The sequence below is a fragment of the Puma concolor genome, chromosome F2 (genome assembly GCF_028749965.1).
Source record: "Puma concolor isolate L17-30 chromosome F2, mPumCon1.1.hap2, whole genome shotgun sequence".
Taxonomy (NCBI): domain Eukaryota; kingdom Metazoa; phylum Chordata; class Mammalia; order Carnivora; family Felidae; genus Puma; species Puma concolor.
Window position 1 is genome coordinate 15,775,700 of NC_141684.1, and position 23,332 is coordinate 15,799,031.

At 43.8% G+C, this 23,332-nt stretch overlaps 1 protein-coding gene across 5 annotated transcripts; it reads right to left on the reverse strand.

Moving 5' to 3' along the window:
• Positions 1 to 4,025: 4,025 nt before the first annotated feature.
• On the reverse strand, positions 4,026 to 20,218 carry ZNF572 (zinc finger protein 572). 5 transcript variants are annotated; one of them, XR_015247048.1, is made up of 4 exons: positions 15,777 to 16,786; positions 14,581 to 14,695; positions 12,177 to 13,927; positions 4,026 to 5,982 (listed from the first exon to the last, which is right to left on the reverse strand). XR_015247048.1 is itself a non-coding variant. In XM_086695999.1 (3 exons), exons 2-3 carry the CDS (start codon positions 14,657 to 14,659, stop codon positions 12,420 to 12,422), a joined length of 1,587 nt encoding a protein of 528 aa, XP_086552125.1. In that variant the 5' UTR covers positions 14,660 to 14,695; positions 20,096 to 20,218; the 3' UTR covers positions 6,578 to 12,419. The 5 variants fall into 5 exon arrangements, 4 of the variants coding, with proteins under 4 accessions (XP_086552125.1, XP_086552124.1, XP_086552122.1 ...); XM_086695999.1 differs by lacking the exons at positions 4,026 to 5,982; positions 15,777 to 16,786 and adding an exon at positions 20,096 to 20,218 and having other exon boundaries at positions 6,578 to 13,927; XM_086695998.1 differs by lacking the exon at positions 4,026 to 5,982 and having other exon boundaries at positions 6,578 to 13,927; positions 16,674 to 16,794.
• Between the last annotated feature and the right edge of the window lie 3,114 nt (positions 20,219 to 23,332).

The following is a 23,332-nucleotide window of genomic DNA, read 5'->3' on the forward strand; positions in this document are numbered from 1 at the left end:
CGTTTCCCCGCGGGTGAGCGGCGGTCTCCAAGGAGCTTCCTCAGACGGCGGCGGCTCCCGACGGCCTCCTCGTCAGCATCCCTCGCCGGCGGCCGCTGCCCTCCCCAACTCGGCGCTTCGGCAGTAACCAGAGTAACCGCCGCCCGCCCTTCGCTCGCCGCCGGCCCGGCGTGCCCGGGGCGGCCGAGGGGCTCCGCCCAGGCGAGGACCAGGAGGCGGGGCGCAAGACCAGAGCCCGCCCCGCCCTGCGCGCCCAATGCGCCCGCCCCGCCCTCAGCCGCCGTTGGCCAATGAGGGGGCGCACCGCGCGGTAGGCCGAGATGGCGCTATGCGGCGTTTGGCCAATCGCGGGCGGCGCGGCCGGCGCGGCGTCGCCGGGTGAGGCGCTAGGGCGATGTTGCGTGGTGTGAGGCGGGGGCGTGAGCTGGGGGCCTGCCGCCCGGTGGGCGGAGGGTGAGGCACCCGCTGGCTCCACAGGGGCGGAGGGGCGGAGGGGCGGAGGCGGTCGAGCCCTGGGTGCCGCGGTCAGCTTGCCCGCCGCCCCGCCCCGGCAGCTGGGGTCCTACGGGAGAAGAGGTGGAGTTTGTTCCGGGGAAGCCGCTGCCTGGAGTTCCGCCATTCGTCCCCCCATCGTGTATTGAGCGCTTACTATGTGTCAGGCCCGGGGGTCCTTTCTCTCCCACGCCTAGTGTGTGTAGAGGGCGGTGGAAACCGGTGCGTGGAGAACGTGATGTTCAAGCCGAACTTCTGGAAGAACGAGTTAGGCAGATGTTTGCCCGAAGAAGGAAGAAGAGGATGTGCCAGGTGTTTCTTCCTTCACCCCAAATTGTCAGGCACTGCGTAGTAGTCACTGTGCTCAGCCTAAAGATGCTCTGGTGTTCGTAGCCCCTGTTCTCTGGAGATCAGAAACGCGGGGGGGGGGGGGGGGGGGGAGGGCGGTCCTCGGGCAAAGAAAGTACAGGTGTGTCGTAAGTGCTCCAAGAGTGGGGGTGCAACAAGAAACCGCAGAACCCGAGGCAGTCCTTCCTTCGCCTCCGCCTGGGCCTGGAGGGGACTAGGCAAGGCCTCCGGAGTTACATGAATTGTGTCCAGGACAAGCCTTCCAGGGGAAACAAAAACATGTGCAAGAGTTGCAGTGTGAGAGATGGCCTTTGTTCTGAAACGTTGGACCTCCCTGGAATTCATTCAGGGCTGAGACCATTGCATTGGCTCGCCCTGTACCTTAAACCCCACAGTTAATGTACAAATTCTTTCTGTTTCTGCCCCTTGGAGCACGGCTGTATTGTCATCTGTCGCCTAAACTGGTTATATTTTTATTGACCCAATCTCTGACGCCGTGGTTGAGCCTTACCCACTAGTCCCTATAAGGACCTCCCTCTGATAAATCAGAATCAGCGACACCTAGCACAACGTTTTAAGCTCCATTTTTATCTTCCATAAAAATGTATTTAGTGAATGAATGGATGATGAACGATAATGGCACAGCAGGAAGACCAAGTGACCAGAATGTGGAGACCTAGGTTCTCTCTATCACTAACCACCTTTGTGACCTTGGACAAGACAAAAGTCAGTCAACCTCTAGAGAGAGTCAACCTCTAGAGATTTCATATCTTCATGAAATCTAATCTTTGCAATCCTGTAACACTTTGCTGAGTTTAAGAAAGTATGGCAACTGTCCCCATTTTCCACCCCAAATATATGTTTTATGTGCTAATAAAAGTAATTATGTGTCAAATACTTTCATTATTTAACCCTCAAATAACAAAAATGAAACAAAGAGGTTAAGTGGCTTGGTCAGATCACAACAGATAACTGATGAAACCAAGAGCTAAAACTCCTGGCATCCAAATCTTGTGTTCCTCAATAATCACTCTTAATTATCAGTTACTGCTTTAACAATCCTCCATTATAAAACCAAGACTTTAATTCTTTCCCTGACAACAACCCTCACTGGTATCAACAAATTTGGCTGTTTGAAATATACAAAGACTCAAGAAAAAGACTCAAGAAAATAAATTTAATGTGTGGGAAGTCATTTTCCTAAAGACAATTCTTCAATAAACTGCTTGTGGTTCCTATATTGCTAACATGATAGAATGCTCTAGCAGCTCTTACAAATGAGAATTCAGTATCACCAGGATGTTACTTGATTACCCTGTACTTGAAATTAGCATAAGAGGATTTTTTTTCTTATCAAGTAGCCAACCATCATTTAACTATGTTTGAATCTTGGCATGGCTCTGCTTATTCAAAAACAAAAAACGGGCACCTAGGTGCCTCAGTCGAGTGCCCAACTCAATTTCGGCCCAGGTCAGGATCCCAAGGTCTTGAGATTGAGCCATGTCTCCAAGCTAAGCCTGGAGCCTGCTTAAGATACTCTCTTTTGGGACACCTAGGTGGCTCAGTTAGGCATCAGACTTCGGCTCAGGTCATGATCTCATGGTTCCTGGGCTGGAACCCCACATCAGCCTCTGCACTGGTGGCATGGAACCTGCTTGGGATTCCCTCTCTCCTTCTGTCTCTGCTCCTCCCCCCTGCCAAATAAATAAACTTAAAAAAAAAGATTCTCCCTCTGCCCCCTCCCCCACTTGCGTGTGCTCTCTCAAAAAATAATTATTTTTTTTAAAAATCTGTCACTCAGGCCTGAAGCTAAGGCAATGAAATATGACACAAAAATCAGCCACTTACTAGGAGAAAGTAATAAACTGTAGAATAAACTCCATGAAAAATACTCTGTAATCAGGAAAAGGCGGTGTTACTATACCTTGGGGACCAGGGTAACCCCAGAGAAACTGAAAGCATGGTGGACCTGTCTGGTGCAGAAGTCATGGAGGAGGCTTAGCTGTGGCCAGAGAGGCTGTAGGAGGCTGAGAGGAAATGGGAGAAATACCTTGTTTCCCCTCGCTTGGCCCAGTCACCCACTCTCACCTGTTGGGTTTAGCTGGCCACCAGTTGAAAAGAAAGTTTGGGAAACGCAGCCCACAGGGACTGGCCTACCTATGATGCACAGCAAAGCATGAGGTATTTCAGGAGTAGATTTGAGCACAGGTAGGCCTAGGATTGGCTCACTTTCTAATATGTATGCCTCCTGATTCTTTTCCTCATCGTCTTGACTTTAGTGGGACTATTTCTATTGTTTCAGTCTTCAATAGGATGTTTGCAATTGCTTATAACTTCTCCATTAAAGTTTTAACAATCAAATCTTTTTAGCATATACTGATATGTATATATTACTCTGTTCATGTAGTGAATTTAGTGTAGTGAAATCTTACATTAACAAAGTTGATGATGGTGAATCAGCCTTCCATTCTTCAGAAAAACTTCATCAGAGTGTATCATTCTTTTTAATAAAGTGCCATGTTAGATTTGTGTAAAAAAAATACTTTGTAGTCATGACAAGAGCTGATAGTTATAGTATAGTCAGCGTTCTAAATGCTTTTTTCATATATTAGCTCATTTTGTCCTCACAACCATACTATGAGGAAGGTACTGTTTTTAGCCCCATGCTACAGATAAGGAACGATGTACAGAAAAGTGGTCACACAGCTAGTAAGTAGCAGAGCCTGAATCCAAGCCCAGAAAATCTGGTTCAGGAATCCGGGATTGTTTGACTAGAATGCATTTTTTTCTCGCCCTACAAAGAGCTAGTTATTAAAACAAAGAGCACATTTGTTCTTGCCACCTCTTCTTGTTGGCCTAAGTTTGGCATGTCAGGACTAGACTTGTGCCTTTTCAAGTGTCATTCTCAATTCAAGAAAAAGCCTTGCCCTTCTTTCTTCAATTATCCATTCTTAAAGACCCAGATTAAAGATTTTTTCTGTGTATTTATTGATTTTAAGAGAGAGAGCAGGGGAGGGGCAGAGGGAGGGAGGGAGAATCCCAAGCATGATCTGCACTGCTTAGCACAGAGCCTGACTTGGGGCTCAAACTCACGAACCTTGAGATCATGACCTGAGCCGAAATCAAGAGTTGGACGCTTAACCGAATGAGCCACTCAGGCGCCCCAAGACCCAGATTAATCATCATGTCTTTTTATAACTCCACCTCTTTGCCTTAGCAGTCACCGATTTCATAATTGTCAATTTACATATAACTTTTTCAAGAGATTCAACTCCTTAAGGCCAGGACCTTGTCTTATTCATAGTTGTATACTCAGCACTTGGTATACAGTAAGCATTTTTTCAACGTATTAAGTACAATCTTTCCTTTCTTCGTTTTATATCCCCTCTTTTTTGGGGTACCAAACTGAGCAATTTCTTTTTCATTTATGTTTTTGTTTGTAACACATCAGATCAAAACCCTCTAAAGCTACTTGCTCACCATCCAACCTGTCCATAAAGACTTTATTTTTTTTACTTTAGAGAGAGAGTGTGCAAGTGAAGGAGAGGGGCACAGGGATAGAGGGAGAAAATCTTTTTTAAGTTTATTTATTTTGAGAGAGGCAGATACAGAGGGAGAGAGAGACTCCCAAGCAGGAGCTATGCTGTCAGCTCAGAGCCTGACTCGGCGTTCGATCTCACAAACCATGAGATCATGACCTGAGCTGAGATCAAGAGTTGGACACTTAACCGTCTGAGCCACCCAGCGCCCCCATAAAGACTTTTTAAAAATCTTTTTAAATAATTTTTTTAATATTTATTTATTTTGACAGAGAGAATGCAGGCCCGTGTGTTGGGAAGGGGCAGAAAGAATCCCAAGCAGGCTCTGCACTGTCAGGGCAGATCCCCACAAAGGGCTCAATCTCACAAACCGAGCAATCATGACCTGAGCCGAAATCAAGAGTCGGACCCTTCACTAACTGAGCCACCCAGGCGCCCCCCAAAAGACTTTTAATGTCAGTCATTTACTTGTTCTGCATCCCCTCAGTGCTTATGTAATCTTTTGCAAATTCTAGTTGGAATTTGGAACTTTGTTTTTTTCATTTTCTTTTTATTCTTCAGTACTGCTCATAAAGCCATGATTAAGAATATACATCAATATTCTGAGCATCTGGGTGGCTCAACTGGTTAAGCGTCTGACTCTTGATCTCATGATCATGACCTCATGTTCACGAGATCAAGCCCCATGTAGGGCTCTGTGCTGACAATGAAGAGCCTGCTTGGGATTCTCTCTCTCTCACTCTTTCTGCCCTTCCCCTGCTTGCACTCTCTCTCTCTCAAAATAAACTTAAAAGGAGTATACATCAATGTAATTCAATGTAATACACGTGGATCAAGTGTCTACTTTGTGTCAGGCACTGTGCTTGGTGTTGGGAGTAAAGCACTGAACAGACATAGTACTTGTCATTTGGGGGTTCAGAGTTTAACAGAGAAGACAGCAGCATACAGGTAATTAAGGATGTGATACGTGTCCAAAAACGAGCAAGTACATGTTGCACTGGAGGGTAACAAGATATAAACTGGCCTAGGGGTCAAGGAGTGCCTACCAGAGGAGGTTACGTTTAAGCTGAGGTCTGAAGAATTAGTAGGAGTAACCAGGTATAACCTCTGGTAATGGCAATGACCACACCTTACATCCCCCAACCCCCGCAGTATGGCTGTTTTTTCCCTTAGTAAAACATCAATCCCTGAAGCTGACAAGTTTTTCACTGAATTAGTGATGACAGCAGGATGGGAAAGATGAGGATTCTAGTCTTCTGAGCAGTATAACTTGGTATCTTCCTAAGTTTCCAATGTGCTTTTTCCTCAGCATCAATTTTACAAACACAAAGATACTTCTCCATTTACCAAACCTGAATTTACCTTCGTCTCCTAGATTTGGGGTGCACTTCATTGTCTGAACCAGGTGACAGGAGACCCTGAGCTAAGTAGCCAGCCGTTTCATCAACCAGTTTTCCTCTGGGTTCTCCCAGGCTCTGGGCCTCAGGCCACATCCCTGGGTTTCCCAGCAGCTTCCAGCGCCCTCTACTGGAATCGGGCCTGAGGCCGCGCGAGGAAAAATCCAAATAGTTCTTAGAATCACTCATCCCAACGTGACTCTCAGCTGATCCGAACCCAAGAGAGGCAAAGAGGGGTTTAAAAAAAAAAAAGAAAGAAAAGAAAAAAGAAAAAGGAAAACAAACTACCTTAAAAGGGGTTTCCAACATTTAAATATACTGGCCTTGAACTGAATTACATGGTTTCCTTCCACCCCCACCCCCCCCACAAAAGGTGTTTAACAAAATTATTTCATTGCGCAACTGAAATTGATAGATAGTTCTGGAAAGGGATTAGTAATATGCCTTTAAAAACTTTTATGCCAGTTAAGCGTCCAACTTCAGCTCAAGTCATGATCTTGCAGTTCATGAGTTCAAGCCCTACATTGGGCTCTGTGCTGACAGCTTGGAGCCTGGAGCCTGCTTCAGATTCAGTGTCTCCCTCTCTCTCTGCCCTTCCAAGGCTCAGCTCAACTCTCTCTCTCTCTCTCTCTCTCAAAAATAAATAAATAATAAAAATAAAAACATCTATGTCCTTTGACTCAATAATGTCACTGCTAGGAATTCACTCTAAGGAAATAATTTGAGATGTAAAGTAAAATTTGTGTACCAACAAAAAGCAAAACAATCATAACTACAATACCAAAACAACAACCAAAAAAACCTTGTTCACAACAGTGTTCTTTTTAATAGCAAACAGCTAGAAATACTATAAACACCCACCAACATCCAACAATTCGGAACTGAATTGTTATTGTTAATAATTATTCAGTCTATTTTTATGAAGTCATTAAAAACATCATAATCATTAAAACAAGTAAACTGACAACAAGATTAGGAAATCAAGACACAATACTATACATACATACATACACACACACACACACACACACTCCCCACATGATCCAATTTTTTCTAACATTTATTCAGATATATGCTTAGAAAACAAGTTATTGGGACAGATCTCAGAACTTTTATGGTGAGTGATCTCTGTAAAAAATGATTACGGGCCATTTTTCTTTTGATCTTCACACTTTTACATCATTTCCTACTTTATACCTCTCTGTATATTTTACAATCAGCAATAAGTATTACTTTAATAATTAGAGAGTAAGCTATTATTTTAAGGGGGAAATCTCACACCTGTGTTTGTCAGTCTAATCAACTAACATTTTCTTTAATCTGACTATTTATCCACATGACTTAACAGGACTCAAAATTAATCATGATCCTTTTTCAACCAAAGCTTACACATCATCCCTCCCAGTGTCAGATCCTAGGATATCTACTGATTTTACCAGCCATGCAATGTTAGATCACAAACCTCACCAACTTAGCACTTTCAAGCTACCTCTGCTTGTAAGTGGCTACATCCCATGAAGTCATGATTGCCAAGCATCATGTTTCCATCTGGATCTTTATAACCAAGCGTTTGGACCATCTTTAGCTTTGACCTCATTCCTACTTCGCTGGGAGGGGAAGAGAGGAGAGGGAAGAAAGGGAAACGAAATAAAGGGTAGAAAAAGCCTAAGTTTGGGTTAGAATATGTAAGGAAAGGGACGTCTGGGTGGCTCAGTCGGTTAAGCGTCCAACTTCAGCTCAGGTCATGATCTCAGAGTTTGTGGGTTCAAGCCCTGCAGCAGGCTCTCAGCTGTCAGCGCCTACTTGGAATCCTGCCACTCTCTCTGTCCCTCCCCCACTTGCACTCTCTCTCTCTCAAAAATAAATCAACATGTGGGGCGAAAAAAAGAATATGCAAGGACAAGGCAGAAGAGGTTAGGGCCAAAGAGAAGTAAAAGAGAATAAAAATGAAATAAAAGAGATGGGGAATGAAAGGAAAGGCAATTTTTAAATAGAAAAGGCAGTAGTTGCCCACAGAGCTGCCATAAAATAATGATGTGCTACATTATTAGCCTACACACTCAGCTTGCTACACACTCCTAGTGTGTAGTCATACCCCTTCGTGTCCATGGGGTAGACAACAAAAGGACTGCACCATTTTTGTGGCCCCAGGGGACACCCATGTCTCTGGGGCTACCTTCAAAGATGATTCAAAGACCCACGGTTGTATACAGCCACTTTATCACAGATCAGCTAACACTGAGGTATTAGCAATGCTAATAAGCACATTACATACAGTATCTCACTGATCCTCCCCACAAACCCATGAGCTAAATGTTATTAATATCTTTATTTTAGAAACCTAGAAATAACCAATTCAGGCAGTGATTAATTTCTGTGCATTTGCCTACCCTTAGCAAAATTATGAGAAAATGAGGGTGGGCAGGGAAGAACGACAGTATTTTCTTAACACCTAGAATATGCCAGGCACCTCACCTCACTCACTGCTTACTAAATCTTACAAGCGAAGAACAGAGTACAAAGTGATTGAAACATGAATGTGAAACAGACTCTGAACCTGTCCTGGACAGCGTGAATTTAAAAGCCCAGGTCTTCCCTCCATAGGCTTTGGAACAATTGGGACAGTTGAGGGTCCTCTAGGGGTTAGCGTGAAGGATAGACCCAGCTTCCCAGGCCTGTCACTTTCACTTGCGAGCTAGCCCAGACTCCGTGGACTGGACAAGTAATGATGTCAAAGGGACCTGGGGCACGCTGAGACTGTACAGCCTATTCCAGTAAACTTCACCACTGGCAAATGCCTTTCATCCAAAACCACTAAACACTTCACATGCCAGGCTTTGTGTCGGGCACTAGGATTACAGAAATGAAATCTGTTCTCTGCACTCAGGGAGTGGACAGTCTAATGGGAAGGCATATCCTGGAAGGGCATATTCCTGGCCATTAACAGAAAACATATAAGCATATGATACCCACTCAGAACTACTGAGTGCCACTATGTACAAAGCACTTGTGCTTTCACAGAGCAAACCTAGCCCATTTTACTATATAGTTATTTCTAGCTCCTTCGATTATCAAATTATTAGATTTGAAGATGGAGGGTTCAGCATAAGTTGTAGTTCAAGAGTTGGCAAGGAGAAAGTAGTCACCTGAAAAGCTGCACATTTTCCTATCAGTCTATCCATATGTTTCCCCCTCCCGCCGTCATTTCAACTCCTGCTGCACACATATTGGGCATCAGGCAAATTTTTGCTGAGTGAATGATCATACCGCTCGAAAGGAATTACATAAACTCAAATACAGAATAAAGAAGCAATGACGGTTTTGTCACGACCATGATTTCAGAAAGTGAGAGACTGGCAGAGATGGAATATATTGGACCAGTGCATGAGGGGCAACTGTCACAAGCCATAGTCCACTACCTCTCACCATCAATGAGGAAACATGTAGAGCACTAAGGACAAGGCTCATTTGGTAGATCCAGCTTGGATGGCCTGGAACGATGGGAGCAAACCTTCAGCTCAGGCACTATGGTAAGACACTTACTGCTTGTATGCCTTCTGGCAGACTCTACAGCAGCTAGGGACTGAATTCCCCACGACACTTGTGAGCCTATGTGTTGACATGGATTTCCCCATTCCACTGTAGGGAAAAAAATATAAGCCCTTTCTCTGAGTAGGAAAATGAACAGAAGAGTCTTCTCTTTAGTTAAAAAGGAACTATGAAACAAATCACTTAAATAAGAATGCTTTATTTAATCAGGTGCAGAATTCTTTTTGCTGGCAAAACAAATAAGGAATACAGAATATTTATTTCTTGGGGAGCTAAATAAAAAACCCATTTGCTGATTAATGAAATTGAGATACAGGCATCAAATATGATTAAATTTACTAGTATGTTCTCATAAGTAACAAATCTCTCCTCTGTGTTCCTAGTTTTCAATCAAAAGAGATAAGGATTCTTGCTAAATTGTTTTCTTCATGGAGGAGACCCCATCTTAATTCATCTAAAATGTGAACATCTATGTTTCTATACACACTGAGGTTTGTGAAATAGGTTTTATGTACTTGTGGGCACTCATAAAACAGAGTCAATGATGCTAACAGGACATAAACTGTACCTGTTAATGTCTTCAGACACAAATTAACTTACATTGAACTTGCTATATTGTTCTTTCCTGACTTACGCTGAATCCTTTGCTTCAAGAACAACAAAAATATTCAGTACGTCGAATCACATAAAAGCGTTCTTCAAAAGTCTGCAAAATTGAAACACTCTACAGTCTTGTGCTTTTACAAATCCTTATTCATCAGGGTTCCTGAGGTTGGTCATTAAGAATTCACAAGTAGGATAGGTACGGCTTACACTGCTACTTCTGAAAATGTGTGGAGGACATTTTTCTATTTATTTCAATTAATAATAACTAATTCCCATGTATTTAGACCTCGTTAATATTTTAAGCACTGTGCTAGCTGCTTTGCAAACATTTACTTAATCCTTCCAGAAACCCTGCAAGGCAGGCATGACCTCTGCTCTACAGATGAGGACGCAGGTTAGGAGTGGTTACTGGCCACACACAATGTAATGGATGACTGGGTACCACTCCAACAGCTACTGCCTTGCAATTGGATTTCGGCCTCAACAGCAAATGCCCAAATTTAACTCTCAAACGTTAATCACACTTTTAGTTGTCTGTGGTAAAATACTGTAAACACTTGCCCTCAGATATTAGAGTTTAAGACAATTTGGACAATACTGCCTAACATACAAAGGTGAAAAGATGCTTAGATGAGGATCATATAAAAGCCAATGATACTTAATGTTCTCCCCCTTCTTGAAAGCAGAAAAATCACCCCAAATGCTTCTTAAGTCTTTTGTTAACTTTTGCTTTATTTTTTAATCTTGTCACAATGGGAAAAGACTTAATGGACTCCCCAGTATCAGGCATACTACCACAATCACGAAAGAAGAAAGAATCCCCATGCAATTCCGTTACCTACCAGCTACAGCCTTCCGCATTTGCAGCAGCTCTAACTGGCCTCTTCTGGCTCCACATTCCTAATTTGTATCTCTATAGACAGTCTTCATAAGATATATTTTGAATCTAAAAATGAGACCAGAAATCCTGACCAACTTAGGAGTCCTGACTTTCTACTCCTTGAACTGGCAGTAAAAAAAAAAAAAAAAAATAGGGGTCAGGAGCATAAAAAATAACTTATTACTTTACAAAACATCATTTCCATTGGACAGGCGAACAGGGAGGATCCATACATCCCATAAGTCAAGAGGCAAAAGAAAACTGTCAAGACTGGAAGTAAGGAATCTCGGTCTCCAATGGCACACTGTCCCTGCACATTGGCTCAGATTCAGGGGGTTAAATATTAGAAAAAGAACCCAGTTTCTGATCTAACCAGGAATTACATAATGAGAAAACTGAAGGGAAAAGACTATTTGTCAAAAATCTTTTTTCATTTTTGTTTAAAGTTCATTATTTCTGCAAGAGACAGAGACATCACAAGTGGGGATGGGGGCACAGAGAGAGGGAGAGAGAGAGAATTCCAAGCAGGCTCCACACGGTAAGCGTAGAGCTCAGTGTGGGGCTCGAACTCACCAAACTGTGAGATCATGACCTGAGCCAAAACCAAGAGTTGGACACTTAACCAACACAGCCACCCAGGTGTCCCTATTTGCCCAAAGTTTATTAACAAAATTCAAGAATTCTACCTCTTAATCTGGTTTTGGCCAAGACAACAGGATCGTATCACTGGATTACCAAGATGGTTGAACAGAAGACATACAAGCATTAGAATGGCCAATCTCTAGACAGAGTGCCTTAAAAACTCTATCCCATTTCTAGTCTATGTTGCAATTCCTTTGGAGCAGAAACCTCATAGCACATTTCCTACAGTCTCATAGGAAATCTTCATGAGTCTGTGAAGAATGATAATCTTGAAAGAACAAACTCTATATGATATTCAATACAGCAGCCACCAGTCACATGTGGCTACTGAGTGCTTGGCACGTAGTTAGTGCCACTAAGGAACCAGATTTTAAATGTCATTTAATCTTACTACAAATTTATTTAAATAGCCACAGGTGACTAGTGGCTACGGGATTAGCCGGTGTAGTTCTAAATACTATGAAAGTTCATTTTCAGCAAATAAAAATGTGTTTAGAAAACTGAGTCTTTTCTTAAGACCCACCAGAACAGCCAGAGAATCACATTATTTGTTCAAAACGAATCTTTCTGTGGATAACTCCCTGAGGCCAATAATGAATTACTGCCACCCACTCAAGCAAGAGGAAATAGGGAAATTCAAGGGCTAGCTTGGCTTCAAGCACTCAGGTGTCCTTATTCCCGGAATTTCTCTTTATGTTTTCTTTGAAGCTATTCCAATCTTACCTTAAATCAAAAAACATTTCTTCTCCATCGTTGGAAGCATCTCCCACTGGGCAGATACAATGAGCTGGTGATCGGGGCCTTCCCATCCTCCAACCTGGGAGCTTGACTTTTTCCAGACATTATGGCAAACAAACCAAAGAAACTCTGTAGCAACACCTTAACTGTAATGATCCAGCAAGAAAAGAAATAATAATAATAATAATAATAATAATAATAATAATAATAATAAACGGGCTTTGGGACTCAGGAGGAAGATGGACGTGGGACTGAAAAGGAAGAGATGAGGGCCATTTCCCCTGGACAGTTTTTCCAAGTCCACCCAGGAGGAAAATCATTGACTTCAGGAGACTCGAAAGACTTTTCTAGGTGCATCTTCCGATGCTGAGTGAGATAGGCACTTCTGCTGAAGCACTTGTCACAGTCGGTGCATTTGTAAGGTTTCTCTCCCACGTGAGTCCTCCGGTGCCTGATGAGATTAAAGCTCTGGCTGAAGCCCTCGCCACAGTCGGGACACTTATAAGGTCTCTCTCCCGTGTGTGTCCTCTGGTGAATCACCAGGGTGGAACTCTGACTGAAAGTTTTCCAACACTCCGAACACCTGTACGGCTTCTCTCCTGTGTGTGTTCTCTGGTGTCTAATGAGATGGGAGCTGAGACCGAAACGCTTTCCGCACTCACAACACTTGTAGGGTTTCTCCCCAGGCTGGAGTCCACACTCTTCTATCGCACTGCAGTTCCGACTCAAACTTTCTTCATATTCGGGACTTTCACAGGGCTTCTCTCCTGCGTGTGTTTTCCGGTGTGCGATTAGGTTCGAACTTCGACTGAAGCTCTTGCCGCATTCTGTACATTGATACGGTTTTTCTCCTGTGTGAATCCTCTGGTGCTTTATGAGAGTCGAATTACAACCGAAGCTTTTCCCGCACTCGAGACATTTGTAGGGCTTCTCTCCCGTGTGTGTCCGCTGGTGGCGAATCAGGCTAGAACTCTGACTAAAACTCTTTCCACAGTCAGGACACGTATAAGGTTTTTCTCCCGTGTGAATCCTCTGATGTTCTATGAGGACATAGCTGTGGCTGAAGCATTTCCCACACACGGGACATTCGTAGGGCTTCTCGCCGGTATGCGACCTGTGGTGCTGAATAAGGTGGGAGCTGCTACTAAAGCTCTTCCCACACTCAGGACATTTATAGGGTTTCTCTCCCGTGTGAGTCCTCTCGTGAATGATTAGATGGGAGGTATTGCTGAAGCTTTTCCCACACTCGCCACACTGGTAGGGCTTCTCTCCTGTGTGTGTTCTCAGGTGCTGAATCAGGTGAGAGCTGTTACTGAAGCATTTCCCACACTCAGAACATTTATAAGGTTTTTCTCCTGAGTGGGTCCTCTGGTGAATACGCAAATGAGAGCTGTTATTGAAGCTTTTCCAACATTCAGCACACTTGTAGGGTTTGTCCCTGGAGGTCGAATTCTGCTGGACAGAGGCACTGCGGCGTTCCCCGGCAGCCCATCCCCAGTGACTGGGTTTTTCTTCTTCTTCTCCTGCAGAATTTCCCTGATTCTCTGACTTGCCATCCTTCTCATAGGAATCACTGCACCAGATCTCATTGCCTTGGGACCACATCAATGGACTTTCTTCTATATCCTCATGCTTACAATTTTGTGGGCCATCTCTCTTAGACCGTTTTGAGGCGCTCTCTTTATCTGCCTTGGAGTTGTGTTGTACAGCTTCCAAATGATTCTTACTTGCATCTCCTGTAAGAATAAACAAATATTCTAAACATATTCCCTAATCTCTACCAGAGGAAGGAAATTCTGAAATGCAATGGAAGAGAGAGAATAACAAAGTAAAATCTCATAAATTCTTTTACATTAAAAAAAAAAAAGTTTTCAAAGCTAGTTTTACTTCAAGTGCTCATTAGAAGCAGGTGAATTTTCTGTGCTCAGTAACAGCACTAATGAAGTATTTAGTTGTCAGTAATTGCCAAGGGGGATATTCATCTTAAAAAAAAAAAAAACACCTCATTAAGCTTCATTCTGGAAGACTTACAAGAAAAAAGGGGATCTGAATAGGGGAGAAACTGAATAGGACACATTCTAAGGTGAAAACAATACTTTAGTTAAAATCTGAGAAAATACAGAAATAACAATGGTACCTGCTATTTATTAAGAACAACCGTGTGCCATATAGTATCTCATTAATCCCAAGAAACCATGAGACAAGATATTATGCATTTTTCTTCAAGATGAGAAAAGAGAGGCTGTAAAGGTTAACATAGCTTGTAAGCAACAGAACAGGAATCAAACTAAAGTCTGTCCCATGCAAATGCCCTGGTTCTTTCTACACACTCTATGGCACAACTTCTCTGAATTTCCAATGGATTCGGATAATCTTCTCAATCCCTCACCTGGAAAAGGGCTTTTCAAACTCTCCCTCTCCGTGAAGCCACTAGAATCTGAGATCAACAGTTTTTGCTCTTGCTCCATCAGTGGTGGGCACGGCCAAGTTAGGGGTCAGAAATCCTGTGGAAGGGAAACAGGTTATGTTTGCAGGCCTTTGCTGTAACGTACTCTTCCTTGCTTCCCAACCATTGCAATATACCAATTGTGCTTACAGACTGTTCTGTGGACCAGACTGAGAAAAACAACATGGTCTTTAGAAGTCCTTTTAGAAAAATTTCACCTCAGATGCAAGTGTTTAGAATTAAGGGTTAACCCAATTTACTTTTTCCGAGGGGGAAAAAAAAAAAAAAAAAGTTAAATCACGTTAAAGTCTAAGTCTGAGCATCAAGCTTCAAAACTAGAATGAATACTAATACTCACTGTCCACTCAGGGTTTAGAAACACTTTTAATTGAAAACACAAAGTAGTTTTTTTGGAAAAGGTAACAAGACTTCAAAAAATCAATATGCAGGTATAAGGAACAGTTAAAGAGAAAGTACTCTGTTTAGAAAGAAGCTGGCCCTTGACAGAAGGATGGAACCTTTGAAGTTCAATTTCAAAAGAATGAATTCCTATAACCAGTAAAAATAAATAAATAAAATCAAATAAGTTGGGACAAAGGAGGGCTAGAAAAATTATAGCCAATAACCCCTAAATACAAAAGGGAAGCTAATGAATTCTTCCGTGACTCACTTTCTCAGTCTATCATAATCGCAATATCCCTTTTAGCCTAAACTTTATCTCCTGGAGCCAACTACAATTCTTGACCTACTTTAAGAGACTGGAAAATGTGATCTATCACTGGAAGACAGGTTTAGATGGGCTTGGAATCCATTTCAGGATATAAACAACAGCACAATTCAGGAAAAACAAGAGCCTAGAATCGGGATGCACAAAGGCACACCTACGGAAAACAAAAAAATGGTATTAATTTTCACCTTGCCACTGCCTATTATGTGCCAGGCACCGAGCTAAATACTTTACACATAATATTTCTCATGTAATTTCCACAATAGCCCTTGGAGGTGTATGAACAATTACCAGCATGTTATTATAGGTGAACAAAAAAGACATTAACAGACTTTCCCAAGGTCACACAACGAGTAAGTGGTCGAGTAGGATTCAGCCCCAAGCCTGTTGGGGTAAGTTCACACTCGTTTACCTATTACAATAAAACTAGAGCAGGAAGCAGAGCTAGGTGTGATCCCAAACTACAATCTCAAAGAGGACCTTTATTTTGGAAAACACTGTGTTTGGGTTTTTTTTAGATTTATATCTCTAGACATGATACCAAACAGAGGAGCATTCTCTAAGCGTCCTCAGCAACCAGGGATTTGTTACAGGAAGAGGTGAAACTAGTCTGAATTACAAACAGCCCTAGCGTTTGAGTAGGGGAGGGGGGCACCCCATACACCTAAAAGGAAAAATTGTTCAAATGGAGTAGTATGTTTTGCTGAGTTACAGATTTCCACCAAGGTCTTTACAAACGAAGTAAGCGGCTGGGGAACAGAAACCCGTGCACCATTTTCCCTAAGAAACTATTAACTCTGGTAGTAGGGGCCCCCAGCACTGGCTCAGCAAAACGGTAGCAAATGGTATACAGGGAGGGGCACCTGGGTGGCTCAGTCGGTTAAGCAAACGGTCTACAGGCCAGAAATGGTATTACAAGGCTGTCCCTTAGATGTCACGCCACAGAGAAGGGCTGTTTGCAGTGTCCTAGAAGCAGAGGGGCTTAGGATGGGGCCATGCTTTAGATTAGAATATCTTCCAAAGAAAACGCACTGCCTGCAGCTTAGCTTTAAGAACCGTTGGCAAGGGGCAGACGCTGGGTGCACTGTGGGATGAAGTTCCAGGAGGCCAGATCAACAAGCTCCTTTAAGGGACCCGGCAGGCGAGGGAGGCGAGGGCGGCGCGGTGGCCGGTGCGGCGGGGAGACGCTGGGCCTCGGCCCCTCGCAGCCGCGGGATCCCTCTCCGGGCGTACACTGCAGCCAGGGTGCTGCAGTGGCCACTCCTCCTGCCCGCAGCCCTCGGCTCCCTACCCCCGGGGAGGAACTCACTGTTCTGGGGGCCACACACAAGGCGCCCAGCACCCCCAGCAGGCCCAGCTGTCCCGGAGCAAGTAGCCCCCAGCTCCTCCTGACCCCACCAACCCAGGGTCCTAAACTCTCGAGCCCGGAAGACAGAAACAGGAAGTTACCCTAGCCCCCTCCCCCCCCCGGCCGGCTTTGCGGGAGCCTCTCTAGGAACTAGGGATGACCAGCTCTCGTTGGTCTTAACGCTTAAGGTCCCGGCCCAGAAGGGGCGTGCTGGTGGATTTCCTTCCCTCAAGCTATCCTTTGTTTGCTTGATTCTCAAACCTCACACTTGTCAGGCGCCTTATAATAGGGGGTCCCATCGGAACGAATTCTTTCCCTTCAGGGCATCATTGGGTTTATCATCATCAGAAGAAAAATGAATGGAGCATTTATTAAGCTCCTGTTGTTTTTGTTGGCACAGGGATATATATATACATATAGCCACCTGTGAAACACTTGGACAGCTGGGGCATCCACCCACATATAAAACAATTAGTTTACAAGGCACCGCTATTAATAACCCTCGGAGAAGCACCTAGACCCTAGTATTCCATTACAGAGAAAATGGAAGGCAGTCCCTGCATCTCCCCCATTCAAGCCTACAAATCTACTTATGTCTGCGCCCCAGGCCACTCTCTTTCTTCCCTCCTGTTACAACAGTGGATTCGTCCTTCACATTTAAAAGGAGCCCTTTACTGCTACTCACTTTCCTTCCTGCCTTCTTGAAGTCCTTACACTATCAACTAACCTCTCAATTCTACCACTTCCATCCCAAAATAGTTCTTCGGCTTTTTTTTTTTTTTCCTTTGTACTCGCAATGTTGCCATTTTATGGCTTCCCACTGACGTTTTAACCCAGTTTAAAAATGAGTGAATTTGCTCACCATATTGTCTTATTCTGGTAGGCTGGGTAGATATCTAACCCCCAGGTCAGCAGGTGAGCTGAGACAGAATCCTGTCTCACTCTTACATTCTGAGCACAGAGCACATAGTAGGAGCCTTTGAGTATTGAAGGCTTAAATAAACTGCTAGGATACAAGGCCTGGAAGGCAATGGGGATATATCCTATTGTGAAGCTGGGAAAATCCATCAAGTCCTTTGATTTCTCCTTCCATTTCCCTTGTTTCCTTTGCTCTTTCATTCATTTATTCAACAAATAGTTAATGTCATCTGCTGTTGACTTCCTGAGAGAGTCACCCTGAACAGGAGTTGGGATAGATTGCCCGCTCACCGCCCCCGCCCCCCCCCCCCCCCCCCCCCCCCCCCGCTGGCTGACTTGGGGCACTAGAAGGGGTTTCTGCCCTCCCCCAGCCATGGATGTCTCCAGGCATCAGTGTCAATAACAGTTGCAACTGGGAGTGTTCACTGTCTCACATTACAGCGCTCCTTACTCACAGTTGTTTAAACCATAGGACTTTAGTATTCACTTAAGAAATGTCTGAAGCAGGCGGTACTGGAATAGACTAAGCAGCCCCAAGTCCTCCTGTGTCTGAGAGAGGGGCTTGGTACTTGCTGTCCACTGAATTGTGTCCCCTCAAAATTCGTATGTTGAAGCCCTAACCATCAAAGTCACGGTATTCGGCAACGGAGCCCTTGGGAGGTATTTACATTTAGAGGCAGTCATGAGACTGGGGCCCTCATGATAAGATTAGTACCCTTATAAGAAGAGACAACAGAGGCGCCTCGGTGGCTCAGTCAGTTAAGCCTCCGACTCTTGATTTCGGCGCAGGACACAGTCTCGTGATTATGAGATCAAGCTCTGCATTGGGCTCTGCACTGGGCACAGAGCCTGCGTGGGATTCTCTTTCTCTCTCTCTCTCTCCCCCTCCCCACCTCTAAAAAAAGAAAGAGGAGACACAAAGATCTCACTCTCTCTCACTCTCTCCACCATGTGAGGACACAGTAGCAGCTGTCACAAGCCAGGCAGAGAGCTCTCACCAGAAGCCGACCATTCTGGTGCCCTGATCTCAAACTTCCAGGCTCCAGAACTACGAGAAACTAAATGTCTGTTGCTTAAGCCACCCAGTCGATGGCACTTTGTTACGGTATTCCGTTACTTGAGCTGACTGATACAGTACTGAGCTGGTGATGTGATCCTAACAGCTGGCACTAAATTGTCCAATGTCAGGTTTTATTCTTTGCAGGTTATTTGCATTTCAAAAGAGAAGGTGGTTAAAATGGTGGAATCGCTAAGTGGTAGGTAGTGCAAAGCTATGTGGTGAGGGGCAGTGTGATGGCCTAATCGGCAAATTCTTTGCCTCACATACAGGATGTGACCCTTTACCAAGAAATTGAATTTCCCTAAGCCTCAGTAACAGACTGAAGTACAGTGATACCCATCTTCCCCAGCGTTCTAGGAGGATTATTTTGATTGCTTTCAGTGGTGGGCTTTCTGATGATCTCAGCAGATCCTTTTCTTCTCTTCATCATCCCCCTTTCCAATTCCCCCTGCATTACTTGGCCTGGAAGTGTGTATATATATATACACACACATATATATATATATATATATATATATATGGAGAATATACATATATATATATGGAAAATATACATATATATATATGGAGAATATACATATATATATATATGGAGAATATACATATATATGGAGAATATACATACATATATATATATATATATATATATATATATATATATGGGGAATTGTTACTGCAACCATCACTGTTCCACGTACCTTTGCACCTGACTCAACGCCTCCAGGATGGAGCCAAACAGAGTAGAAACTTGGCTTAGGGAGAGAGTATGGACTGGCACAGAGCACCAAAAGTATCAGACGTCCAAGAGCCATCGATGACCGACACGGGGGATCGCCTGTGTTGAGCCTGATACCAAGGAGATTGCAACATCTTTTCTGAAGGTGGGCGGGAAAGTGGGTGTGGAGGTTGGGAGGGGAAAGAAACGTCCAGGATGATTGGATTCTGGTGCTACAGCAAGTTTAGGGGATCAACAGAGCAGAGGCCAGATTGTGCCTCTCTCTTAATAGATCAGGATGGCTCTTTCCTTCATCACATTAAATGCTCAAGATTCTAAAGTGTGTCAGCAGGTGGCTCTAGAGGCAGCTGTTTGGTGAGACTGTTGCAAAACATAAGTGACTGCAGAGCAACCAAATCCTGTATGATCTCAAAGGGTCTTCGTGCAACATAAAGTGATATTTGTACCAATTAGGTTTAACAAGAATAAACCTGGGCATAATAGAGGATTATGAGGATTATGGATTCTCTCTCTAATGTGAACCATTTGCAATTAATTACCAAAGAGGAAGAGAGACTATATTGTCCTGAGTGCCAAATATCACTCTCTAGAATTTTAGGGTCACTTCTCCTCAGCCACAGATTTTCCCTAAGGTTAGTTGTCTTCAAATGTCCTCATCTTGGCACCCACCTTGTTGAAAGCCAATCTTCCTCCAGAAGGCAAAAGCCAAGACGAGGCAGGCCTCATTCCTGGCTACAGAGGAGAAGTCCAGTTCTCAGGGATAGTTCTTGGAGTCACAGAGCCGTCAAAACCTACAAAACTGGTCTCACATGACACAGGAATCTAGAAGAGGAGGACACCATTTGGAAATTTGAGGTTCAGTAAGGGTGTTGAGGAAGAATGAAGAGCTACAGAAATATCTACATATTTCAATCACCTTGGAACAATATTCAATGAAATGATAGCATATATGGGCTGTTCACATTACTGTGCCTGGCACTATAACTACTCGGTACGTGGGGCTGGTGTTCATACGGAAATCAAATGCAAAAAGTCTTCCTGGTTAGTGTGTTTAATATCATACCTGCAGCTTGGCAGGAGGGTCATGCTTTATTTTCTCCTTTTATCTAGAATTCACCTGTTAGCTTCCCTGAGACTCTTCTTCCTCTAAATTTCTCATTAAATCCTTTTTACATTAGATCTCAGAACAGAATGTTATTGATTTTTATGATATTCATTTGTGAAAAATGTATTCAGTCTAGGCAGGGAATATATAAATAACAGCTTTGGGTCCACCTGCCTGTACCCAATGGCATATTGCTTTGGGCCAGCATGCTCTGAAAGAGAGATGGCATCACCAGCTTAACCTAATAACGTAAGTAATGTTCTGGGTTTCTACTGGAGTCAGTTAAGAAGGCACTCTCTCAGAGAAACATCTTACCTGTCATCAAAAAATGATAGCCAAGGGGTGACAGGGTGGCTCAGTCGGTTAAGTGTCCGACTTCAGCTGCGATCATGATCTCACAGTTCGTGGGTTTGAGTCCCGCACCAGGCTCTGTGCTGATGGCTCAGAGCCTGGAGCCTGCTTCATATTCTGTGTCTCCCTCTCTCTCTGTCCCTCCCTGCTGCTGTCCTCCTGCTCACACTCTGTCTCTGTCTCTCTCTCTCAAAATAAAATTAAATTAAATTAAATTAAATAAAACGTTAAAAAAGTTTTTTTAAATTATTCTCTCTCAAGACAAGAGCTTGGCAGAGAATGCCATATTGTCTTGCAGCAAAATCTTATTTCTGAGGGTCAACAGCTAAGTATCATCCAAGTCTGTCTCTTTTTACAGTCCCTCAGGAACAAGTGACATTCCCCCAAGCAGGGGAATGGCTCAGGTGAACTGAGACAAAAGGTAAAATGCACGTAAGCACGTCAATAATTTAGAAGGCATCACGCCTCACCATTACTAAGCTCCTACTGAGTGCCAGATGCAATGCTAGCTCTTTACAGGACCAAGCTAAATAAGATATGGTACCAATCCCTGTAGCCAAGACTACACCGTATGTTAACTAACTTGAATTAGAACAAAGAAACAAATAAACAAACAGGGGCACCTGGGTGGCTCACTTGGTTAAGCATCCGACTTAGGCTCAGGTCATGATCTCACGGGTCGTGGGCTCAAGTCCCACGTGTGGCTCTGTGCAGACAGCTCAGAACCCGGAGACTGCTTTGGATCTTGTGTCTCCTTCTCTCTCTGTTCCTCCCCCACTCATGCTCTGTCTCTGTCTCCCAAAAATAAATAAACGTTAAAAAAACTTTTCTTTAAATGATAGCCAGAAGTGACAGACAAGCGGTCCTTTATAAGTCTTTCAAGTAAATGTGGAAATTCTCCATGTTGTAGAGCAGTAGGATGGGAAGTCCTCTTAGAGTTCTAGGACACATTTGAGAATATGTGGGAGTTTTGGGTTATCTTTGGTTCTCATTGGTTAATGCTACCAGTAAATGGGTGCTGGGGTGGCTCAGTCAGTTAAGCATCCGACTTCAGCTCAGGTCATGATTTCGAGGTTCATGAGTTCAAGCCCCGCATCAGGCTCTGTGCTGACAGCTCAGAGCCTGGAGCCTGTTTCAGATTCTCTCTCTCTCTCTCTCTCTCTCTCTCTCTCTCTCTCTCTCTGCCCCTCCCCCGCTCATGCTCTGTCTGTCTCTCTCCCGCTGTCTCTCAAAATAAATAAACATTAAAATAAATAAATAAAATAAATAAATAAAATAACTACCAGTAGTTAGTGGGCAAGTACGGTGACCTGAATGTGTCCTCCCCAATTTCATACGCTGAAGTCCTAACCCCACAATGTGACTGTATTTGGAAATTTGGAAAAATATTTCCTTTAAGGGGCTTTACGGGCCCCTAAGGAGGTAATTCAGGTTACACGAGGTCACACGAATGTAATCCAATAGGACTGGTCACACTAATCCAATAGGACTGATCTCCTGATGAGAAGAGGAGGAGATACTGAGGATATGCAGGCACAGAGAAAAGGCCGTGGTGAGGACACGGCAAAAAGACAGCCATCCACAAGCCCAGAAGAGAGGCCTCTGGAGAAACCAGACCTGGTGACACCTTGGTCTTGGGCTTCCAGCCTCCAGAATGGTGAGACATAACCGTCTGATGTTTAAGTCACCCAGCCTGTGCTACTTAGTTGTAGAAGCCCTAGCAAACTAGGACAACAAGGAACAGAAGTGCTCAATGCCCTACAAAGTGTATGATGGCAGATTCTGCACACTAAGAAGTTGCCCTGTCCCAAATGCTAGTAGCATCCTCTAGAGAAACACCAATGTAGTCCCAGCCCTTCGTATTATAGCTGACTCTGTTAGATCTGTTTTTGAGGGAAAGTATCATATCTTGGTTTTGTTTGTCAGTTTTCGGAATGTATTTAATCTTATTTCTAGTTGTTTTTGTTTGGGATTTTTTAAATGTTTATTTATATTTGAGAGACAGAGAGAGAGAGAGAGAGACAGAATCCGAAGCAGGCTCCAGGCTCTCAGCTGTCAGCACAGAGCCCAACGCGGGGCTCAAACTCATGAGCCTTGAGATCATGACCTGAGCCAAAGTCGGATGCTTAACCAAGTGAGCCACCCAGGTGCCCCTGTTTGTTTATTTGTTTCTTTGTTCTAATTCAAGTTAGTTAACATACGGTGTAGTCTTGGCTACAGGGATTGGTACCATATCTTATTTAGCTTGGTCCTGTAAAGAGCTAGCATTGCATCTGGCACTCAGTAGGAGCTTAGTAATGGTGAGGCGTGATGCCTTCTAAATTATTGACGTGCTTACGTGCATTTTACCTTTTGTCTCAGTTCACCTGAGCCATTCCCCTGCTTGGGGGAATGTCACTTGTTCCTGAGGGACTGTAAAAAGAGACAGACTTGGATGATACTTAGCTGTT

Bases quoted from the DNA above. Each gene is read 5' to 3' on its own strand.
- ZNF572 (XM_086695999.1), bottom strand. From the start codon at position 14,659: ATGGAGCAAGAGCAAAAACTGTTGATCTCAGATTCTAGTGGCTTCACG. The intron at 13,928-14,580 runs GTGAGGGATTGA...TTATTCTTACAG, and splicing joins TTTGAAAAGCCCTTTTCCAG to GAGATGCAAGTAAGAATCAT.